The sequence below is a fragment of the Babylonia areolata genome, chromosome 4 (genome assembly GCF_041734735.1).
Source record: "Babylonia areolata isolate BAREFJ2019XMU chromosome 4, ASM4173473v1, whole genome shotgun sequence".
NCBI classification, from domain to species: Eukaryota; Metazoa; Mollusca; class Gastropoda; order Neogastropoda; family Buccinidae; genus Babylonia; species Babylonia areolata.
This window is the reverse complement of record NC_134879.1, coordinates 40,808,524-40,833,914: the sequence shown is the minus strand read 5'-3', so window position 1 is coordinate 40,833,914 and position 25,391 is coordinate 40,808,524. Positions and strand designations below refer to the sequence as shown.

The following is a 25,391-nucleotide window of genomic DNA, read 5'->3' as shown; positions in this document are numbered from 1 at the left end:
CAACAAAAAACACGTCACAACACAGGGTGCTATGTTAAAGACTCAACAAGCTACAGCTTCATGGAGCATAGACTGTAACACTGTGCATGCCAGACAATGGAGATCTGTTGATATGTTGTCTTGAAAATAAAATTTGTGCACAGGTTCCAGACCTTTTTAATTTTTGAAAAGTTAAAAAAAAAAAAAAAAAAGTTCCAGTTTTCATGGAGGTTTCACTGCGTTCGAACAAGTCCATATACGCTACACCACATCTGCTAAGCAGATGCCTGACAGCAGCACAACCCAACGCAATTGTCAGGCCTTGAGTGCATGCTTATGTATATTTGTGTACCTGTCAGAGTGGATTTCTTTTTACAACATTTTGCCAGAGGACAACTCTCTCATTGCCATGGGTTCTTTATCAGTGTGCCAAGTGCATGCTACACATGGGACCTCGGTTTATCGTCTCATCCGAAAGACGAGACGCTCAGTATGATTTTCCAGTCAATGATAATGCTGGGTATTCATGATAATATTGTGGAAAAAAGGCATTTAAATGCTTAGTGAAGCATGAAGTTTAACAGGTGTGCTTTACTTGTTATTTGTTCATAGAAATTAAAAAATAAATTTGAGACCTGTTGTTAGTGCCATGATCTATGTGTTTTTAGTGTGTTTGTTCATAGGATGTTGAAATAAACTTACAGACCTGTTCCTATCGCAGTGTTCAGCATTTTTTGTGTCTGTTCACAGGATGTTGAAATAAACTTGCAGACATGTTCCTGTTGCAGTGTTCAGCATTTGTTTAGTGTCTGTTCATAGGATGTTGAAATAAACTTGCAGACGTAGACGTGTTCCTATTGCAGTGTTCAGCATTTTTTGTGTCTGTTTACAGGATGTTGAAATAAACTTACAGACCTGTTCCTGTCGCAGTGTTCAGCATTTTTTGTGTCTGTCCACAGGATGTTGAAATAAACTTACAGACCTGTTCCTGTTGCAGTGTTCAGCATTTTTAACGCTGCACCAGCAGTGAAGGAACTGGACCCAGCTTTCTTCACCGCGTGTGACATGCTGTGCGCCAATGAGACTGAGGTGAGGATCACTCTGTACACCATGCTCACTCATAAAGATCCTTCAGTGGCCAGACACCATCTCACCTTTTACCAACAGCAAACTCAGAAAGACCCTTCACTGGCCAGACACCATCACACCTTTTACCAACAGCTAACTCGAAAAGATCCTTCACTGGCCAGACACCATCACACCTTTTACCAACAGCTAACTCAGAAAGATCCTTCACTGGCAAGACACCATCACACCTTTTACCAACAGCTAACTCAGAAAGATACTTCACTGGCAAGACACCATCACACCTTTTACCAACAGCTAACTCAGAAAGATCCTTCAGTGGCCAGACACCATCACACCTTTTACCAACAGCTAACTCAGAAAAATCCTTCATTAATGGCAAGACACCATCACACCTTTTACCAACAGCTAACTCAGAAAGATCCTTAAGTGGCTTGACACCATCACACCTTTTACCAACAGTTAGCTCAGAAAAACCCTTCGCTGGCAAAGCAGCATCAGCAATGTCCACCTTTTATGGGAAAGGGGCCAACTTAGAGCTGAGAATGGAATGGAGAGAAGAGGGAAGGGGATCAGGCACACTCTGTGGAAACCCGCATCTAACACATCTCACCAGGCTTTGAACAGTAATCCCCAGGGAAAGCAGACGCTTAGTAGTCGCCCAGAGAACACCTGGCACTGTGACCGAGAGACTGACACTTAGTGACAGCGATACACTTGGTAGCACCTGGAGAAAATCGCCTATGTCAGGAGACTCTTGTTCTGGAGAACTGGGACATGTTTGTTGAAGCTGCATGGTTTGTCATCATGCTTCTCCTATCTCACACTCACAGGTAAGTAAAAAAAATTTTTTTTTTTTAATTTCTTTTGATCTTTGTGTTTTGTTCTGTACACACCCCCATGTTTTCATTCAGTGCATGCAGCCTTTTTAGGTCCCATCTCTCTTTTCAAGTATTTAACAACTTGAGTGCCCACCAGCAACCAGCAAGAAATTCTGACTGCTGAAACAGCAGCGTTATTTTATGCAGTTATGCATTGTAGGCATGTTATCAATAGTCTTTTGCTGTCAGAATCAACATTGCCTTCTTCAGTAGCATGACTGTAAACAGTTTTCCCCATTCTGTATCTGAGAGTTTGCAGTTTAAAAATCCAAGGCAGCTTTTGAAGACATATATAAAGCAAATTTTCTTTTCAAAAATTGTAAAAGCAAGGTGGAACTTCACTTTTTGTTTTGGCAAACAAGTGGCACTTTGGGAGTCCCTGTTACCTATCTATATAGCAGATATCAACTGTGATAACTTTGATTGGTGATTGATAGGAGAGATGGTGATATTGTCTCTGCATGAGATTTGAGTGATGTCTGTGACACTGCACCAGTTGGCTGATTTGGCCCTGCATTGACCCTTTGAACTACAACTTAGCACTCAAGTGCTTAAGTTATATAATTTAGCAAAGCTGCATTAATGACAAAAACTATCACAACTGTTGTTCCACTAATTCAGTCGGAGAACTTGTTAATAATACCTGTACTATGGTAAAGTGATAAATTGAAAAGCCAGATTGCATGCTGGGTGATACATTGTCTGTCCTGTTTTCCAAGGTTGCTTTGGAATGGAGTACTAGTCAGAAGGACCTCAGCTATAGTGTTTGACTTGCTTGAGTATATACAGTGATGGACTCCACCAAGTGTTGACTTCCATATATGGTGATGGACTACACCAAGTGTTGACTTCCAGTTACGGTGATAGACTACACAAAGTGTTGACCTGTGGATATGGTGATGGACTGCACCAAGTGTTGACCTGTGGATATGGTGATGGACTGCACCAAGTGTTGACCTGTGGATATAGTGATGGACTGCACCAAGTGTTGACCTGTGGATATGGTGATGGACTGCACCAAGTCTTGACTTCCATGTGGATAGTGTGATGGACCGCACCAAGTCTTGACTTCCATATGGTGATGGACTACACCAGGTGTTGACTTCCAAATATGGTGATGGACTGCACCAAGTGTTGACTTCCATATGGTGATGGACTGCACCAAGTCTTGACTTCCATGTGGATAGTGTGATGGACCGCACCAAGTCTTGACTTCCATATGGTAATGGACTACACCAGGTGTTGACTTCCAAATATGGTGATGGACTGCACCAAGTGTTGACTTCCTAGTGGATTTTTTTTTTTTTCATGGTCAAGGTGAAAACAGTCATCAGATATTGATAGTAATGCCATGTTATAAATATAACAAATAAAAAGCATCATATTAGCACTGGATTGTTGACACTTTGTGTACTTAATGCATGTCAAGCAACACAGTGGAAAAAGAACATTAACCATATTTATATTATGGTTTCCATTAAACACATGGGACCTCATAATTTTATGTGACAACTCAGTTCATCTAAACAGCAACATAGTAAGGCACGGTGCACCAAAATACAGTTACACAGACATGATATACCTTATTTACATACATGGATATACACACACAAATACATAAACCTGCATCACTACTGCACATCTTAATATTTTGTCATAATTTGTTATGAGTTATTCTTTTCTAGAAGTTTGACATATATGGACACCATTTTCTGTTAAAAACCATATTTAACATTTCCATTGAATACACACATATCTTTCTACTTTGAAATGATTTCTCAGATCTGTCCAAAAATGCCATACACATGGTCTTTTTTTTTCTTTTTCTTTTTTAATTAAAAAAGCACCAGTTCTATGTTTAACTTAACATTTGAGATTTGTTACATCTTTCCTTTAAAATTTTCTCTAAGCCCCTCCAAAACAATTGTGAGAACCTGTAAAACCATATGTAATGTTGTACAGTGTCTGTCTCATTACACGTATCACTGATCGCAATACCTCCCCTTTTTTTAAAGATTTAAAAAAAACCAAAAAAAAAACCAACTAAAGTGTTAAGAAAGATTCTACTTTGAGACCATTTCAGTTTTGTCTCTTTTGCGTTTTGTTTTGTTTCTTTGTTCTGTTCTATGGTTGTTTCCCAGTTAACAAAATGTCTAATTTTTGCTCCCACTTTACAAAGGATTTTATGTCATATATAAAAACTGGTTCAAGGAGTGTATAATATATATTTTGTAGCCTTCTTAACACAGGATATTATGTGTATACAGTGTAGTGCTTTCAGTTTTTCATTGCATGTTTTATTGTTAAGATGAATATTATGTGTGATTAGATAACTTTTTATAGAGTTTATTAACACCATATACACTAGATAGGTATGTAGATCCAGCCCTTACAATTACATGCGAGTAGAAGACATTGGCTGACGTGACGGAATTTCATCAGTATTTGTGATCATGTTACACACTAACACAGCCTATGATGCATATTTCTCAACAACAAAAAATTTTCAATGAAAAAAGAAACCTTTAATCTGCACTTGTGTTGTATTTTTATGTGTGTGAATATTGACTGCAATACACCACAAACATGAAAAGAGCAAGGGGTATACAGCAGAAAACAACCAGTGGTGCCATTTTTGCAGAGCGACTGACATCAGCCTCAATCACCAGCCATCGGAAAACTTTTATGGACTATGACAATGAAACAGTGTGAAACAGTGAAACTAAGACACCCCCGAACACACAGTATGGATGCCAACATGGCGGAGTAAAAACGGTCATACACGTAAAAACCCACTCATTTACATATGAGTGAATGTGGGAGTTGCAGCCCACGAACAAAGAAGAAGAGATTAAGTAAGACAATGAACAAAACAATCGTCCATTTACAAACTCACTCATGCAACCAATTCTTTCAAAACATATCACATTCAAAATATGATTTAACCAACAAATGAAATCAAATTGAAATATAACATTTTATAGATGATAAAGTAACTTTTGTATAGGAACACAATGAAGGCAAAAATGTGGAACTTGACGGAGAAAATGGACAATTTCACACCCACAATGAGACTGGGGGGGAAAAAAACACACACAAAAAAAAACCAGTCAGTATTCATCAGTCTCCAAGTCCAGGTCTCACTACTGAATCTCTGCTCCTAAAGTCCGCCATTCTTCTCAGTATCAAAACCACCTGATCGTTATGGGTGGTAGCATACTCTTGAAGGCCGAAGAATGTAGTTTCTTTCTTTCCTGTTTTCTTTTAAGTTAAGTGTTCTGTTCAGCAATCGAAGGTTTCTCTACCGTTATGTGCTGTGACAATTTCTTTGAGGCGGGAAGAATATCGTAATATTTGGTCTGTGTAAATGACTATATGTAACGCAGCATGCAAAAACCCTGCAAAAGTTGGAATTTATCATTGTTTACATTTGTATACATTATAAAAGTTTAAAAATCACAGATTAAAATGAAAAAAATAAATAAAAAAAGAGAATGGATCTGTCTGTCATAGTTTTTTTTTCTGTGATTTTAAGTTTGCGTGCCCAAGGAGTAGAAATGTAGAAATCAGCTCATGAAAAAAACAAACAACATATTTATGTGCCTATGACTTCAAAAATAAGAATTAACCAGAATATCTGTAAGGTGTCAAAAGATTCAGAACTGAATAAACTTTAAATTTCCGTATGACAGAATTTCCATATGACAGAAGCACAGGGATGTTCATATATTCTCTCTGCACTCACTACTCAAACGAAGACATCATGGCAAGTGGAGGAGTGACGACATACAATACAGATTATTTGACCACATGGAAAAACCCACATATTTGTCTGCCTGTAACTTCAAAACAAGAATTTTTCTGAACATAATAATTTGTACTTTCGTTTCACTGGTTTCCGGTTTCTGGTTTTCACTGTTTCGTCACTTCCTGTCAATGGTGGACACTTTATTTCCTGTCACTAGTGTCCATGATGGAAGCTTTATTTAGCCGGTTTAAAGGCAGAGACTGAGTTCCTAAATACAAGTATCCAGCCTTTTCTTTTAATTTTAAGCATAAAGTAGTACACATTACTAGAAGACTTATGTTTTTTATCAACAGGGTTTGTTAGACGGAACAAAATATTCAGTATTTGTAAATTTTGTTTTGCTTTGACATAATGGGAACTGACCCAAGTTCACCAAAAATTACTTGCGAAGGAGTTGATTTGGTTAGCTTAAGTATGATTTTTATGAAATCGCAACAAGAATTTTGTAGTAATATCAACGAACATGGCTGAATATAATGACCACTCTATAAAGCAAAGACTGAACTATAACGTCAGAGTAGTCACGATCTACACCCAGAAAAAACGTTCCTTGAAATGATATAATTTTCTCTTTGCGTTTTATTTAGGTATTACCGTAAAGGGAGGAAGGGGTGATACCTGCCCCTTCAGAAAAAGCTGCAGAGGTGGTCTTAGCTGACCAGCCTGCAGAGTGGCAGAAGTCAGTAGGATTGTAAAGTAAATAGTTTTAAAACCTAAGGTTTTCCTTTTACAACAGCTGTTAGTACAGATTTGAATAATTTCACTGTTTAACAAATTTGGAATGTTTTCTAAACAAAAATGACTGAATTGTTATGAAATTAAGGCAAATGTTGCGGTGACAGAAATTGCAAGGAAAAACCAAAAGGAAGTAAATCTAATTGAAATCAGAATATCACATCCCAGGTTTGATTGCTTTTTAAATACAAAGCCATTACGTGGAGTGGCACTCTACTTCCATGATAACCTTAATGCCCAGCCAGAAAATATACTAAATGATACATTGTTTCAGGAGAGTGTTGCCAGGCTTTTGATGATTCTGGAAAAAAAGACCATTATTCAGGAGTTATATACAAGAGCCCCAATTCAACTGATGAAAATCATTATGACTGCTTGAGTTAATCAAATCAAGTTATATTCAACAGTATGATGTTATCTGCATCATGGGTGAGTAGTTTCCCTGAACTAGACTGGACAACCAGCTGCTCAAGTAAAAGAGACAGTGATATTGTGGAAGCTGTGAGAGAGGCATATCTAATACAAGGTGTTGAAAAACCCACAAGGCGTCAACAAAGGGACAAAGACAGGTCTACAAGAGACAATTTGATATTTGTCAGTTCAGAAGAACTAATATTGGATACATATAGTACATCACAGTCCTCCTGGAAAGAGTGACCATGTTGTCCTCATATTAAACTGGATATGAAAAATTATTTAAAAAAACAAAAACAGTACAAGTATTTGGTATGACTTTGGTAAAGGAAACTATGATAATACCAGGAAAGACCTTAACAGTGTTAACTGGAGCCTTATTGAAGAATATGATGCCACACTGGAGGAATGTTGGTCATAATTATATTGAAAAACAGATTTTATTCACCACAGAAGCCAGTATACCTAATAGAAAGTTAAATGGAAATATCAAAGTAACACCACAATGGATGAACAAAGCATTGCTGGAGAGAGAAGATGGGAGTATGGCAGAGACTGACAGATGAAAAAGCAGATGTCCTTACTTTTCTTTTCTTTTTTCTAGTCTTTTCACAATGGAAGTAGGTAGCGGCAGCCCCCATGGCCGATGCCGGGAAACCTATGAACGCCTAAAAAATTGACTAATTTTGAAGTGCATTTTCTCAAATTTGATTTCATTTTGTGAAAAACTGTCCAACTGAAATAATCATTTATCATCCATATTTTTAATTTTTATTGTGTTTGCTTTATGCAATGCGTGCATGAGTTCGCGGATGGAAGAAAAAAAGTGTACTGTAACGCGAAATAGCGATCCTTGTTCAATGGCGGCCGGCGTCTTTCTGAGCGCGACACAGTTAGTTTCAACCACATAGTGGAAAAAATCGCATCCGTTGTTTTCCATTCATTGGTTACTGTTCGAAAAACTGGGCGCCGTGAAAGGCGAAAGTTCAAGGAGAACTTTCGTGTGTTTTTTTCCAAGCCTTGGGCGAAGTAGGGTAGTTAGATCTGAGCGCAAAGTTACGGGAATTTTTCGGCTATCTTTCAACGCCTCGCGCAGTTCGAAAATGAAATCTGACCCTACGGGTTACTGTATGAGCGGTAAAGAGCATTTTCTGCTGATTTCAATGGTATCCGAAACTAATATTTTTGATCCATGAGCAATTTGCTCAAGCGATTCAAAAGCAGGTACCCCTCTTCGTCAGTTGCGTCGGCCCAATCAACATTCGACACAGGAGAGCGGCACTTCAGCTAACACAAAAATGGCATTGTTTCTCCAGAAAATCTTAAGTTTCATCGGTAAGTTTTATATTATTTTTGAAAATGAATGTCTTTAGCACTTTCATGCACAATATTGAGCTGAAATTCTCTGAATCAGGATTTTGATCGATGTCAGTAACTGAGCAGCTTGGATCTATTTCATAAGTGTTTTCGTAACGTGACACCGTGTTCCAATCGGAACACGATTTATTTTTTTCGGAGTAAAACACACAAAAACTATTGATACAGAATGAAAAATGGACATGTTAAAACGGAGCCCATGAATTCCAATTACTAATATTTGATTGATTTTTGCTTTATTAAGCAAAATATTACCTGGGTCTAAAATCGGAAGTGCTCGGGACAGCATTAGCGTCGTCTGCTACAGACTCGGTTTGTGTTGAATAAGTGAGTAAACAAATTGGAATATGGTTTCTTTTTCATTCAGCATCACACAAAAGTCTGATATTCTAGTTGCATTTTGCTTCTATAGCTGTGAAACTTTATCTCAATATATACAGACAGATAGATACTATGCTCTCACATTCCAGAAAGAACAAGAACACCAATTCATACTAACCCCTCACCCCCCCCCCTCCCCCACGCCCCTCCTCCCCCTTTCTCCTCTGCAAACTTCACTTTCATAATCAGCTGAGAGTTGTATAGCCATTCCCCTCCTTTGTCTCTGAGAATCTCCCACCAATGGTAAGGAGAGGGGAGGGGGTTGTCAATGGTTGTGGCAAACTTGGCACTGAGCCAAATCACTGACCACTTGCTCCTGCTGAGAATCCCTGACTGCTGACAGTGATATAACCCACCATCTCCTCCCTCCAGTCATCCCCCTTCCCCATTTCTTTCCTGTCAGTGGAGTTGGTGTGTGTGTGAGAGAGAGAGAGCCAGAGCCAGTTTGCATTTGCACATGTATGCTTGTGAGTATGTGTATGTCTGAGTATGAAAAAAGTGTAATGTGAAGAGATATATGACTAATTTGAACAGTGCAGGCAACATCCTGTTTCTTCAAAAATTTCACACCAATTTTTAACAAACTAAAATTAGTAAAAAGAAAATCAGTACAATAACACCCATAGCCTAAGTTGTACATCAGGTTCAGTCAAGTCAAACTATATAACACTACCAGGAATCCAGCCATTAAGATAGTATAAATTAATTGTGTGTGTGTGTGTGTGTGTGTGCGCGCGCGGGAGGGGGGGGGGGGGGGGGTCATGTAACCCATGATATGCTGTGCATCTAGACTGCATGAAACAGAAAACAAAGGGAAGTAAACACATATTTCATGAAATGATAAAATGCAAAATACCATGCACATATTGTGAATGAAATATTCAGTTTGATATATATATAAGACATGCATTCTCACATACACACACAAATAAAGATGAGTACACAAAATATATATCAAAGAATAAGATACTAAGTATGATGTGCATATTAACAATAAAATATTCAATGTAAGTAATCATATACATGTATACATAAGACATTAAGTAATACTTTCATCTCAGTCATGAAATGTAGCACCCTGAAGTGGAATTTCTGAGTAAATAATCGCATGCAACAAAGACATCCATAAGATGAACAGTACAAGTAGATGGCAAAGTTCTTGTCAGCAATTGGAAAGGGCAGACCCCTAAAAATTCAGCCTCAATTGTCAAAGCATAAGTTGATGCTGCAACTGAGTTATTGTGTGAAAGGTAAGTGCGGCCATTTTGTTCAGTGCAGTGAATTTTGTGTTGCTGTTGAATGAATGCTTACCTGTTAGTATGCCATTTTATAATTCTGTTATCACAGTGTTTTCCTCCCACTCAAAACACTCAGAAATTGACAAAAGCCTAAACATATATTAAACTGAGAGCTCTGGTTTTGGTTTTAAGTTTTAAATTGAACATAACATTTGTTCTTTCTTATGAGCTGATCTGTGTATCTAACATGTTGCAGAAACAGCTGCTTATGGCAGGGTTTGCAAGACCTATTCCATGATCCAAAAAGGCCAGTATAAACATCTCAGGTAGTGAGCAGCATGTTATTGCTGATGCCAGGAAACCTGTGAGTGCCAAAAAATGAGAGATTTTTTGGTGTGCATTTTCTCTTGTGAATGCCATTTTGTGAAGAAATAAAGGTGCATCATCCACCTTTTATTTCTTATTTATTGTGTTTCTTCTATAATGAAATGCATGACTGGGTTCATGGATGGAAGAAAAAACTAGAGAGCTGAAAGAAAATAGATTCATATATCTGTCATTTTTGCTAGCAACTTATGTAATATTTGCTCCCTCCTGGGAACCTTTGTTGTGGAATGCCCCATCAACCTACCCATTCTGTATAATGCTCTCAAGTTGCATTCATTTAAAAATTTGTAGTAATTTTGAAGAAGATGATCAGCCTAGACCACTGGTAACTTATTGTGGCTGCAACTTCAATATTTTTTTCAAAAACAAAAATTTTGAAGAAGTCTCATCTGCAGCATGCACCCTTTTTTAATGAGAAAATCAGGTATCATTCCTTTTCTGCCAACTTTAGAGGGAAGTTTTAAGGTTGATTTTAATTTATTTTGAAAGCTGACATTTCACTTAATACACACACAAAATTTCATGGTCCTACTTGTGACAGTTACTGAAATATTCATCTTTGCAGCATGCTACCCCAGTAAACAGTCTTTTTTCCACTGGTCAAATTGAAGATTTTTCAAAGTTTGAGACTCTGATACTTAAAATTCAGTCAACTGTCCTGCCTGAAAAAAATTCAGTGCACTTTCTGTGATGTAATCTGCAAGATATTTTATTTTGAAATGCAACTGTCTATTCGTTTCAGTGCTGTAGACCTTCAAAGTTGCTATTCTGTACACACTGACACGTCTTGATTTTCTATTTCCTCCTACTTTCACAGACATATTTTCCAGTTTCTTTGCTGCTGAAGTGTTAGTGTTTTCTTGTGCAATATACCATTATCATATGGTTTTTAAAAGTATATGAGTTTTCATTACAGTACCCTCATGGACAGTATAATATAACTGTGAAAATGTGAGAATATTAAGTACTAACAGCATGTACGCATCGTCACATCTTTAAAATGGAATATCTTCAGAACCAATCAAGATATTCACTTACTTTTTTTTTGTTTTTCTTATATTGTCATGTTGTTTGCCAAAAATCACATTTCAGTCATTGTAATGAATATTTAAATTTTCACTGCCGCCACCTAATGGAAGACACAGATTATGTTCCCCATTGAAAATCTGCCTCAAAATCAGATGGTATTAATTGAAATCTTATAACTCCAAAAGCATTTGAAAATAAACTTAGAATTAAAACCCTAATAAGGCAGGTGGACCTGATGGTATTTCACCGAGAGTTTTGAAAGAAGCTCATAAAGAATTATCAGTTCCATTTGGTTTTTTGTTGTTCAGTTGTGAATATATTCACTCATTAATGGACTTGACAAGATTCCTAGCTTGAACAATAGACATGCTTAATTTCAACTTCAGTCATGTAATATTAATTGTGTCCAGGAATACAGTGTGATGCACAAGCAACAGAACGCACCACACCACTATAAGAAATAGATTTTTTTTTTTTTTTTAAATCAGACAAATGCAGTCAATAATGCAACATAGTGTAAAAAAATTTGTCTATCATACAAATAAAGACAGAATTATGCATGAATGGTTTTGTCTTAGTTTGTGTATTTGTGTTTAACTCACTGCACCCTCCTTTAGACCTTCCCCTTCCACTCTCCAGCCCTCCCCAAAACAAAAACATGAAAACAGCTAAATAACATATTTATTGTCATCTGACAGGGAAATGCCTCTTGAACCCTTTACAGATGAGATATCATCAAATCAATAATTTTCATTTTTTACCCATTTTTCTGTTGTGAACATTGGAAAATGGGCCTAAAGATTATAATTACTAAGGGAACTACAAAAAAAGAAGCAAAAAGCAAATATAACTAAAGTATTTATCAAATGTTATCTCTGTGGGACAAGTAGTTTCAAATTTATGTTCTTTGAAACAGCAAATCTTGCTATGTGAAAAAATATGCCTTTTTCTGAAAAAATTCAAGAAGCTGCATCTCAAATACTGTTAAAGATACAGTCTTGAAATTTTGCAAGGTTTTGTATCGCATCAGTATCTATGTGCCTATAAAGTTTTGTTCCTGTCAGATTACTTTTTAAAAAATTGTGGTCCTACCAAAAATAACTTAAATTGATATATTATTTTTCTGTACAATATGTGTAATTGAGGAAGTTCCCATTTTCATCAACAACATCTCTAAGCAGAAATATATTTTTGCTTGTCCAGTTTTGGAAGTGAATTGCATTGTTATCAATTTTAAATTTGTCGTAAAAATGGTTCAGCAAGTACCTTAAGATAAGATAAGATAAGAATAACTTTATTATCTCCAACTGGAGAAATTTGGTTCAGCAAGTACCTTGTGTGTTTCTTTTAACCCTACTTGTTTTGTAAAGTTCACATACGCCCAATGTACATCTTTCCAGAAATCATTAAACTACAGTCAGTTATCAAAAACTTCCTTGTGCCATACAGATCCAGTGAGTACATTTCTGGACAATTTATTAGGATGATGTTCTTCCACTGTGGTGTTGCTGGATATAGTTTCCTAATCCATGTTATTTCGAATGTTTGTTTGAATTTTTCTGTGTCTAGAATATCTACTCCTCCATTTGTAATGTAATATATCGAATACTGTCTTTTAATCTTAACAGGTTTATAATCCCATAGAAATTCATAGCATAGTTTGTGCATTTGCTTTACCTCTTTGTCTGGAGGGTTTGGAAGAACAATCTTAAGTAAATAAGCTTTGACAGAGTATAAGAGATTTGAGAATAGCAAATCTACCCAGAGGCGTTCATATATGCTATGACCAGATCCTGAATAGGTTCTTAGCTTCAATTAACTGTCCCTTGTATTCATTTCAGTTACTTTTGATAAGTCATCTGAGAACCAAATACCTAATATTTTAAGTTTGGGAGTGGGGCGTTTCCATTTAATCTTTTATGGAATGTATCGCTTTTTCTAGTTCTTCATCCACTCAAACCATACATTTAGTGTTATATCATGATTTAGTTTTAGACCTGATAATTCATCAAATTTACTGAGTGTTTCAAATAAGTTTTTATTTGATTCTGTTTTTCCATCTACTGTAAATGTTGTACCAGCGGGACAAAGGGGAGGTTACCTACTTCCGGGAGGTTATCGGCCGTAGTTTCGTCTGCTCCGCATAGGCGGATAGTAGTTTGCACAGGACAGGAATGTCAGACCCCTGCCGGAGTCTGCACTAGTTGGGTCACGGTAAGTATGTTATTTAAACGTAATTTTAGATAGAAAATTTCCTATCATTAGCAAATTGACCGATTTTAAGTGTATGCTATACTAATGCCCTTAATACCCTCATCTTCCCTAATCTTTCAAGCCAAAATTTTGGAGCACAGTACAAAGAGGGGGGTTGAAATCGGATCTTTTTGATGGCAGCCCTTTGTATTTTAAAACTTTGGGATACCTTTTAACCATTTACAATAATGTACGATTTTATATCTTTATAAAAGGTGCATACCCCTTTACATATATATATATATATATATATATATGGGTCATTCTTTTGAAGTATGTTCAAAAGTGTGACATGGATGGTAAAAATATTAGTTGAGCATTTTCAATATCTGACAACTACATAGTTAAATATATATATATATAGTTCCAATATTGGCAAGATAGAAAACTGGAATGGTGATGTGAGGTTATTTTTGTGAAAAGTATATCATCTTGTCATATCACACGTGTAACTTCGGACACCAGACAAACTTCCTATTATCACCATAATAGGAACTTTCAACAGTTTAATGCATATAACAAATAAAGAATTGTATATTAAATGAGCATATAACATTATCCTTTACTTTCAATCATTTTGGATATGGTTACAGAGATATAAATGAATGCCGGTACCTATGAACACGCCCACTAATTTCAAACAAATTTCTCTGAAGAATATGTGTCATCAAAACATTTTATTTAACAAGTTATAATGCAAAGCAACACATGAACATTTATTGTATGGTAGTTTCACATTCAAAAATCCTTTTTTGCTGTAATGTATAACAAATTAAATAAAACTGTGACATGTGTAACATACGATGCCAGAAGGAAGATTTTAGACAGAATGTCCCAGTTGATGAATTTGTCTTCAAATGTTCATTCCCTATCCAGTTCGCCTTAATTTTATCATGGAGAGCTTAGGGATGCGATGGCCATATAAAATGCAAACACACCTACACACCTACATGTCTAAAGCTTCCATTGTGTGCCCCCCCCTCCCAAAAAAAACCAAACAAAAAACATCCCCCTTCCTTAATCCTTTCTTTCCCTCTCTTCTCTTCCTATTGGGTAGGCTGTTTTTCAACAATCTCAGTCAAGAGAGTGAAGTATGGAAATGTTTTTCTAGCAGCATGCAGTAGGCCCCTTTGTGTACAAGGAAGTAGATGTCCACACCTTCGACACTGCCATCAGTGTCTTCATGAAGTTTCGTCACCTGGACAAAGATTTGGAATACCATAAGAACACATGCAGGTATGTTTTCAAAATGATTAACTTTATGAGGCGTAAGTTGCATGTAAAAATAAATGCATAAATTCTGTCTCTCCACAATCAAACATCAGTTGTCATACAGTGATAAATATCTTCGCCCAAACCAAAGGCCTGTAAAACCTTGGTCATATATTTCCAGTTTACAGAGTCGAATGCTTTTTCAAAGTCTGTTGATACCAGTAACCCTGACAGATGTTCTTTTTCTTAGTAATGCATGATACTGTATAATATTCTCAAGTTATAACTAATATATCTACCTGGAATAAAACCTGTCTGATCTACATTTATTTACTTACGCAGAACTGACATATCACTTGCTATACATGATGATCCTATCCTGTAAACAATGTTTACAGAAGATGTAAGCCTCCAAGTCCTGTTGAGTGTTCTCTTGGTTTATCACCATTTGGTAGACATATAGTTAACCCTTCTTTCTGCTTCATAGACATTTCTCACTCTTGTGGATATGGTGATGGACTTCACATAGTGTTCGGCTTTGTGCCAGTTCTGGAGTACTACTTTTGATGGAGTTCACCAAGAACCAGTGTGGAGTACCTTCATACCAATTACCAGTGTGGAATACCTTCATGATTCATGGAATGTTCAACATTTTGTGCTTTGACAAGTGAAGTGATGTGTGTGAAGTGATTTCATTCTGGATATATATATGTGGTGTGATGAAGTTCATCTGTGGTGTCTTTCATTCATTTGGATTACTGGTTGAGCATCATTTCTAGAGGTAAGTGAACATTGATTTGTGGAATTTTGATTGCTTTGGGGATTTGGGGTTGTTTTTTGCTGTTGTTTTGGGAAGGGGGTTATTGCCCACATTGTAGTATTGATTGACATTTTTGCCTCAATGCATGGAACATGCAATACATACAATGTACAATATCACAAACTGACTGACATTTTTGCATAGATGAATGTGGCATGCAATACAATTATACATACAATGTACAATATTGCAGATTGATTGACATTTTTACCTAGATGTATGTAACATGCAATTCATACAATACATTGTACATTTTTTTTCTTTTGTTTTGGTTTGTTATTGTTTTGTTGTGTTTATGCCTGCTTGTTTTCAGTGACAGAGCATATAATTTATGATATATATGCTGTGCATGAGGATGTGTACATCTAACAAGAAGAATTTATAGAACTTAATATGATATAACACTATTTTCAAGTTGGCCTTCAGTCTGATACATGTGTGATGTGACATTTGCCACATGCTCCCATTATTTTCTGACCTTAGACCTTTCTGTCTAACAATTACTGTTGAGTCTTATGCTTAGCAACAATGTCACAGACATGCATAAAATGTTTTTTCTTTGCCATTTCCAGTTTATTCTTTGCCTGAAAGTTGAAGCCATGCCACGGACCACTTCGTCCATGGAACATGATTTGAGAATGAACATTACTTATATCCAGTAGTGACTTAGCTTTCGTTTAATGGAGAGAAAAGGACTCTATTCTCAAGCCAGTGCTACCTTCTGCTGAGTGCAACCACACCATGAAAAAGCCAAACTACTGCCACGCCATGACAGCCCAGCGTATCTGAAAGTGATGGTGGACAGAGGTCAGCTGATCAGCTCATTCTCTTTCTCCCTGCTCTTGTACAGCAGCAAGTTTCGTGTTTTTCATGCTGGTCAGGCTATTTTTTGCAGACATGTGTGTCATCCAGAGATGTCTTTTTTTTTCCCGGAAAGCTAACAAAAAGACTCAGCATTATGAAAACCCCCAAAATTTGTGGATGTTACAGAGGGAAATACTGTGCGCGATTGATTACTTCACATGATCGCAGTGGCAGCCTAGATGCGCATGCGGCAGCGTTCACGGTTCAGTCAGACAAGGTTTACAAAGGCCATGAAATAAATCAGCAAACCAGTAAAACGAAAAAGAGGAATGCATGTGGCATGGGAACTACACCGTGAAGTCTTACAAAAAGAGAATATATGTGGAACACTGCATATTAGTAATAAGGCAAAATCAGATTGAGTGTCATCTTTGACTAGTTTTAGCTGTGCTGCAAGCTTAGAGAGCTACAAAAAAAAAAAAGTATTCCCAGGCATGGAATATCACTATCAGTATGTTGTTACTGATAATTTTGGTTTATTTCGGACTTATTTATTTTATACTTATTGGTGGTTGTAACTTGCGATTATGCTGTTGTATATTATATTGTACAAATTTATTACTAGCCACTGGAGTTGCTTAGCAATCAAGCCCTGGGGTGATTGGATGGATCATGTTGGAAATTATTATTTTATTTGTGCAGTTATAAAACTTTTTTTTATATAATGTGTCTGGATTGTCTTGATGGAAGGTGAAAAAAAAAAAAAAAGCCCTGTTATTACTATCATATGATTATTATGGGGGGGTGGGGGTTAGATAATGATAATATTGTTATTAATATTAGTATTAGGATTGGAAGAAATCAGAAATCTCTCAGATTCAGACCTTCTGGGTAGTTTGCAGAATGGTTGAAATTCCTGCTGTTCTGAAATCATAATTATGATCTGTCTTCATATTCATATTGGCAATTTTTTAACTGGCATGCTTCATGATGGAATGAACCTTGCAAAATCCTAACGAATGTATGGTTTGCTCATTTTGTTTCTGACCTCAGTACAAGTTTTGTTGTTGATTTTTTTTGTTTACAATGTTTACTCAACTGTGGAAATGCAGAGGAATAACAAACTATAGCAGTGCAGTTTTAGAAGTTTATTAGATGGGCACAGTAGCTGAGTGGTTAAATCGAGGGACTTTCAATATGAGGGTCCCAGGTTCGAATCTTGGTAACGGCACCTGGTGGGTATAGGATGGAGATTTTTTTCGATCTCTCAGGTCAACATATGCACAGACTTGATTGTGCCTGAATCCCCTTCATGTGTATACGCAAGTAGATCAAATACGCACGTTGAAGATTCTGTAATCCATGTCAGTGTTCAATGGGTTTTGGAAACAAGATGTATACCCAGCATGCTCTCCCCCAAAAAAGGGGGAAGGCTGCCTACATGGTGGTGTAAAAACGGTCATACACATAAAAGCCCATGTGGGAGTTGCAGCCCACTAATGAAGAATACAAGAAGAAGTTCGTTAACATTTTGAACAGAACATGTATAGACTGGAGCAAAGTGAGTGTGTGAAATAAAAATCCAGATTACTGCAGATGCTTATGACCAGTTTTCAGTTTCCGGTCAAGAGCGCTAATCAACACATATACAACATAATCATCACTGTTAACATAATCAGCGGCATCCTCAATATTGTTTGCAAAACAAAATGGACTTCATATACTACTTTGATCAACAGCAGATATGACGAAGAACATTATACAAGTGTAGTGTAAACAGGTAGGTGTCTGCCAAGTTCTGATGAAAGAGGACAACCTGGTTGCTGCACTTCTGTTTCAAATTGTGCCATCATGATGCACAAGGGTAAATGTCTGTCCAGAACACCCCAAAGAATGGATGGACAAAGGTATTATGAATGTTGGTGTGTCTGTGAAACTTTCCAACTCTAAGCTTTGATTATTTTTTTTATGCAACATATCCAAATGTGTGACCCACATACGCCCCTCTGTATGCTGTCATAATAACGGCATTGACGGCTTTCTTGGATGGAACCTGGCTGGAAATGAATATAAGTGTAATGCACGAATGGTAATACTTTACTTTCTCTAGTGTAAAATTACGGAGATGGATTGTTATATTCACATTTTGGCTATACCCCACCCCTTTATTTCTTTCTTTTTTTTCTTTTTTACTTTGTGTGTATTTCAGGTGCAAAGCCATCAAGTTCAGCACAACAGTCTTTCAATTTCATGTGTTTCTAAAATGCATTTCATTATCAATGAAGATTGGAGAGATTGATGATACTCCCCAGTAAGGTGTTGCCCTTGTACCCCACTAGGAGAGCTCTGCTAAAGGCCCCTGGACACCGGCAACAAACTTTTCAGTGTTGCAAAAATCAGTCACTCCCATCCATGAAAATGCCAATAGCGAAAATACAGATCTATCAAAATAGCTATCCATCATGTGTGCTTGTTACTGTCAGAGAGTAATTTACTGTTAAGAAACATATTCAGACTGTTTTAAAGTGGTCAATAGTTTTGTTAAAACCTTTGAAATTAATCATTCATCATATTGTAACATGGCTGGAGTCAGAGAACTCCATCAAATGTAGTCTTATACTATAATTTATAGTCAAACTATCACTGTCAGTGCGTCTTGCAAAGCATTTTATAGAAACTTACATGTATGTGTCCTTGGTGCTTTGAAAATGGAAAGGATGCACAGCATGTTCATCAAGCAGGTCCCTGGAGCTTTCTAAGTATTTCAATTTTTAACTGATAAAAAGAGTGAAAATCCTGTATTTGAGCTTCTGTCTGACACCATGATCATCTGCTCCAAAGAATTTTACCTACATCTTTCTTGGCCCAGAAACCTAAACTGGTTATGACTAGATCATGGTTTTGTCTGGTTTGATTTTTTTCTGATCAGATTCATGGGATTATTGTGTCCAAAAGTGCAGAATGAGAATGTGTGTGTTTGTGTCTGTGTGTACTTTTTGTTGATCAGTTTTACATCTGTCCATTCAGAATAATATCAGACACAGACAAAAAAAAAAAAAAAAAAAAAAAAAAATGAAGAGAAAAGAGAGAGAAAGGAAGGGGGTGGAGGGGCTTTGGGGGAAGGGGGTTGGAATGTGGGTGGTAGTATGAGCCGGATATATAGGGAAATGTGGCTTGAGTGGATATGCTGAGTGTGTGTGTTTGTGTGTGTGTATGTATGTGTGTGAATACATGTGAGCAGTCGAATGTGTGAAGATTTCTTGATGCTTTTATATTTTCCCATCTGTAAGTGCTTGCTTATTAGACTGTTTGATAATGAAACAAAAAAAAATGCATATTAAGTTAATTAACGTTGGTGATCGTGTGTTTGTGTGCGTGAGTGTGTGAGAGCATGTGTGTGTGTTTGTGTTAGCATGTGTGTACGTGTGAGCATGTGTGTACATGTGTGTGTGTGACCATGTGTGTGTGTGTGTGTGAGCAGGCAGAGCTGTTGACAGGGGTGGAGGTGAAGGACGTGAGTAGTGCCAGGACAGCGGCGGCCATGTTGAGGGGCAAGGGGTGCCAGCAGGTGTTGCTGACCCTGGGGGAGAAGGGGAGCGTGCTGACCACACAGGAGTACGACGGTCTGCACATCCCTGTCGAGACTGTCACCGTCTGCGATACCACAGTAATGCCTGCCTGATGATGGGTCATACGACTCATAGTTCTGTTTTTAATTTACTTAATTGTGCTTGTTCCAGAAATAGCTGTCACTTTCTTGTGTGTGTGCATGTGTCAAACCATGTTGCACACAATTAATTTGTATTGTGTAAAACTTCAGTCGCAGCAGATTTCCTATTGTGGAATTTTTGTTGCTCTCCACCATAGAGAGTGCATTGCCACTATTCTCCGCCATCCCTTTTTCTTCTTCTTCTTTTCGCATGTCTGCATGTGTTTCAGTTCAAAGCAGGTTTTTGGACAAAATTTTTTAGAGGGACAACTTTCCTGCTTCTGTGGGTTCTTTTGCATTGTAGAGGTGTCAAAGGGTGCAGACTGATCCATATATACTCTACACTACTTCTGCTGTTAAAAAAAGGGGGGGGGAGGGGAACAGATGCCTGATCTTCGCATAAAGTCAATGTGCTGATCAGGCCTTGAGAGCTTACCCTAAATTTGTGTAAAACAACAGAATCGGATAATGGGAAGAAAACAAAAAAGTAATTAAATGAAATTAGTAAATTGAAAGATATACAGAAGGCAAATGATAAAATCATCTGAAAGACGAGTGGAGGATGAAGCATGTAGTGCATGCAGGGTGCTGTGCATGTGTGTGTTTGCTTGTTGATGTGGACAGGTTGATCTATGCATCATGTGTATGTGTTTGGTTGTGTGAATCAATGCATGCATGTGTGGGTGTTTTTGGTGTTGTGAATTGTTCCTTGCAGGTGTTTGGTTTTGTGAATCACTGAATGAGAGCATGCATGTGTGTGTATGTGTGTCTGTGGTGGAGTGAATGTATAAGCATGTGTGTGTTTGGTTGTGTGTATGGGTGCATGCCTGTGTGTGTTTGATGGTGTGAATGGGTGCTTACATGTGTGTGTATGTGTGGTGGTGGTGTGAAAGGTTGCATGCTTGTGTGTGTGTTTGGTGGTGTGAATGGGTGCATGCATGTGTGTGTGGTGATGGTGTGAATGGTTGCATGCGTGTGTGGTGATGGTGTGAATGGGTGCATGCATGTGTGTGTGGTGGTGGTGTGAATGGATGCATGCATGTCTGAGCATGTTTGGTGGTGTGAATGGGTCATGCATGTGTGCCTATGTTTGATGGTGTGAATGGGTGCTTACATGTGTGTGTGTATGTGTGGTGGATGAATGGTTGCATGCATGTGTGTGTGTGTGTGTGTTTAATTGTGTGAATGGGTACATCATGGATGTGTGTGTGTGTTTGGTGGTGCGAATGGATGCACATGTGTGCTTGGTGGTGTGAATGGGTGCATGCATGTGTGTGAGTGTGTTTGGTGGTGTGAATGGATGCATGCATGTGTGTGTGTGTGGTGTGAATGGGTGAATACACGTGTATGTTTGGTGGTGTGAATGGGTGAATACATGTGTATGTTTGGTGGTTTTAAATTGTTTTTTTTTTCTTCTTCTTCTTTTTCTGTGATTATACAGTGATATGAATACGTCAGTAACTAAGAGTGTGTACACACTTGTGAGCATGTATTCTTTGTCCTGTAATAATAATTTCAATATGCTTGGACCACACACAACCAGATTTCTCTTTTTTTTTCCTTCTTTTAAAAAAAACAACCTAAAACCATCAGCAATGTTCATTGTGTTGAAAGAAAAACAAATGAAAAGAAAAATGTCTCCGATACAGTAAGTTTTCTTATGTCGATGCAGGGCGCAGGAGACGCCTTTATAGGGGCCCTGGCGTATTACCGCGCCCGCCTGCCAACCTTGCCACTGCCTGAGGCAGTGAAGCGAGCCAACACTGTGGCTTCCATCAGCTGCCAGTTCCCTGGCACTCAGAGCAGTTTTCCCTCTGCCAATGATCTCCCCTCTCACCTACTGGCGTCTCCCTGAAGAATGCACTTTAAGGATACATATACGTCATTATTGACAATAACAAATAAATTAAAAAATTTCCAGTCTCTTACAATGAATTTTTTTTTTTTTTTTTTTTCTAAGCATAAATGAACATTTCATCTTTCTCTTTTAATGTATAATAAATGTGATTTCGTGTCTATTTTTTTCTGGCAGCTCTCTAAAGTGTTTTGAGTGATACTGCCGTATAGATCAGTGGTTTAGTTAGTGGAAGTGCCATTTTGATTGGGAAATGTTGATAATGATTTGTGAATTGTAAAAAAAAAAATTTAACTTGTGATCATGTGCTTGTTTATCTAGTAATTCTGTCACATGTATTGATTGATGGTTTAGGAAGTGGTATCGTTTTTATTCAGACATCTTGATGATGATTTATGAACACTGATTTTAAGAAAAACAAACAGCAGTGATCATTAGTGATGGTTGTATTCCTGTCCTTTGGTTTTTTTTCTAACATTTTTCCCTGCAGGGGAAAATACACTCTTGTAATCTCTTTCCAGCTCTTGCATGTTTTTTTTTTTCTTCTTTAATCCCTTGACTGCTGAACATTTGTGGAATGAATGAGATCAGTGTGGCAATAGCTGAAGGTGCAGTTACTACTATTTTATATATACCAATGGTGTCATTGATTTTGCTGTTCAAATAAAACTCCAAAGTCCAGTTTATAGACTGGTGACTGACATCCTGCTTGAAAGGTTACAGCCCTTCAGCAACGAGCATACTTGTCACAGGGTTTAGGTATTGTGTCAGTCATCGGTAATTGACACTTATATATATATATAGATATATATATATATGTATATGCAAATTTGAAATTACCCATCAATTTGACAGCCAGTCAGCCACTTGACTTACTGATTTATAAAGTCAATTAAATGCTGAAAGTGAAAGGGCTTATACAGATTTATCTTGTTCACGGGCAGTGACAATCATAACTTTGAAAAATTTATAGAAATGTAATTCTAATTGTTACTGTTGTTTCTTGACAGTTCAGCATTGTCCCAAGAAAAAAGAAAATAAAATCTTTAACTGAGCAGGGAGATGAAACAAAGTACATTTAGTGATTTACACAAAACCATCATGATCATTGCTTGCATATTGTAAACTGTGGTGGAAGACATTAGTGGTTTAACTTGTTTTTTTCTTGCCAGTCTTCTCGGTTGAGGATGATTTTGATACATGTAGTTCGACCTGAAAAATCCTCATCTACACATCATGTAGCATGCCTCGAAAGAAGCTGCCAAGTGTAGTGAAAGATGAATGAGTGTTCAGAACATCATGTTGCTTGCTGTCTGTTCCAGTTTGCAAACCAATAATCTGGAAAAGCAGAATCTGTAGATTTCTTCAGCATTAATCGTAATGGGCAGCTTACATGTTTGCTTCATCAGTGTTTTGACATTGTGTGGCGCTTTCAAGTAAAATCATTTGAACTTGATAGGTACAAGCATGCACGACCATTTATATTACATCATTTGAACAGCCACACTTCATTTTCAGATGACATATTTGTGTTTCCATAACCCAGCTTACACATACTGACATGGGTAACATTATCTGCATTTGATTCTTCCTTGTAATTATTAAATACACAAGAAGGGAATTAAACAGGTCTGCACACTATGCTTGCTTGATACTTCAAGAAATCTTGGAGATATATTGCACTGTGAAGATTTGGATTTCCACAAATCATAGGAAAGTGCTTCCTTTCAAGGCTTTATAGAATAAAACAATGGTGTCAGACTGACGCAAGTGATAGTGACACTGTAGATCTAGTGTCTTTCAGCTACCTATAGTCTACTACTTTTCTTCTGTTTCTACATTTTCTTTTATCCGAAATAAAATATGAATGTGTACTATCCAGAGAAGTTAGCATACATCAGCGTTTAACCATTGCAAAATAAATTTTAGTAATGACTATGTTGTATTTTCTATGTTCATTATGACGTCAGTCATGTGGTCTTCCCACAGCAGACATTAGCAGATAGTCTACACCTTAGTGATTTTTCCTGACCCATTGATTTTGAAAATGACCCATCGATTTTGTTTTGTAGTGAACCTGTCAAATGGCGTGTACTATCATAAACCAAACCTAAACTCTGCTTGTCAGCAGCTGTCGAAGGGGTAATTTTGTTCTTTGCTTTTTTTCTCGCTCTTATGCCTCTTTTTTTCTGTTTTTCTTCTCAGTTTTGTGTTTTCCATTTTTTACTCTGTGATGTATGTTTGTTATACAGATGTTTTTCTTAATCAGTTTTCTATCTCTAGTGCTTTCACTTATGAGTTTTCACTTCAACTTTGATACATTTTCTCAGTGATAAGCACACTTGTAGTTATACACACAGTGCTGCTACATAGTTTCTTGTGTTCTATTATATGTGGTTGAACCATGATAAATTTATTCTGTGAGAGATTCTTCTCACATGATTCTGTTCTAGTCAGTTGTACCTTTTCAAAGATTGAAGGTCCCATAGCCTATAGTGACCACAGACTATAGAGGTGGTGAATTAATTATTCACTGTGTTAAGGGTGTAGCATAGGAAGGCAGGGCCCAGTCCTCTCCTTCCAATGCTTAAGTTTAACATTCCATGACTGAAGTTGTGTACCTGCTCACACCTGGGTGGAGTGAGGAACACTGAAGTAAAGTATCTTTCCCAAGGAAGCAGCACCATGCTGAAATGGTGCCTTGAACCCTGATCACTGAATCAGAAGTTCAGCATTTGATTTGGCTCGGTAGCCGATCTTCACCGGACGTCCGAGTTTGTGGCATCCCTTGGACTTCGACCCTGACTGCATAGCTGTCAAACGCAAAAGAAAAAAAGTAAAGATTTGGCTATGGGGCCTCTTAGACTAAGAAGTGAGAAAAAGTGTTGTTGTTTTTTTAAAGATTGAAATATTATGAAATAATACATTGGAAATTGGATTATGTATAGGTGTTGAGAAAAGTCAGGACTGCCATTTCCAATGTCAGAAGGCTCCAGTCCACCGTCACAATACCTGTAGCATTTATTGTTCTTCAAAACTTGCTTCAAATGACATTGCCTTGTACATGTTGTTTGATAATCATGTCCGTTAAATAGAAGGGAATTGTACGTTGTATTGAAACTATCTAATCTACTGGTTTTACTATGCAACATTTAAAAAAAAATATTTATGGTGCCAATGTTTATGAATTGCAAATTATGAAATAAAGATATTCTAATTGATCCTGTTGTTATGTTTCAGCGTGTGAGAAGCATGAACGTTTTCACAATGATGAGAATGCATTTAACACAATGTTTCAGTTGCAAGTAAAACTGAATGGTGGCATTCTTAGTTCAGTATTGGATTATGCTCTTTTGATGTGTTTTAATGTGAATGGAGTGTGACTGAACAAGTTTATCATAATATGTTGATAACGCTGTCAAA

The 25,391-nt window shown here is 37.2% G+C and overlaps 1 protein-coding gene across 2 annotated transcripts in view; it reads left to right on the top strand.

Moving 5' to 3' along the window:
* LOC143281184 (ribokinase-like) overlaps positions 1 to 25,189 on the top strand; it is a 64,047-nt gene extending 38,858 nt beyond the window's left edge. For both annotated transcript variants that reach the window (XM_076586220.1, XM_076586221.1), the window contains exons 6-8: positions 977 to 1,068; positions 19,886 to 20,071; positions 21,786 to 25,189. In XM_076586220.1, the coding sequence (XP_076442335.1) occupies positions 977 to 1,068; positions 19,886 to 20,071; positions 21,786 to 21,968 (461 nt within the window). In that variant the 3' untranslated portion in view covers positions 21,969 to 25,189. The remainder of the gene's footprint in view (positions 1 to 976; positions 1,069 to 19,885; positions 20,072 to 21,785) is intronic.
* Positions 25,190 to 25,391: the final 202 nt, after the last annotated feature.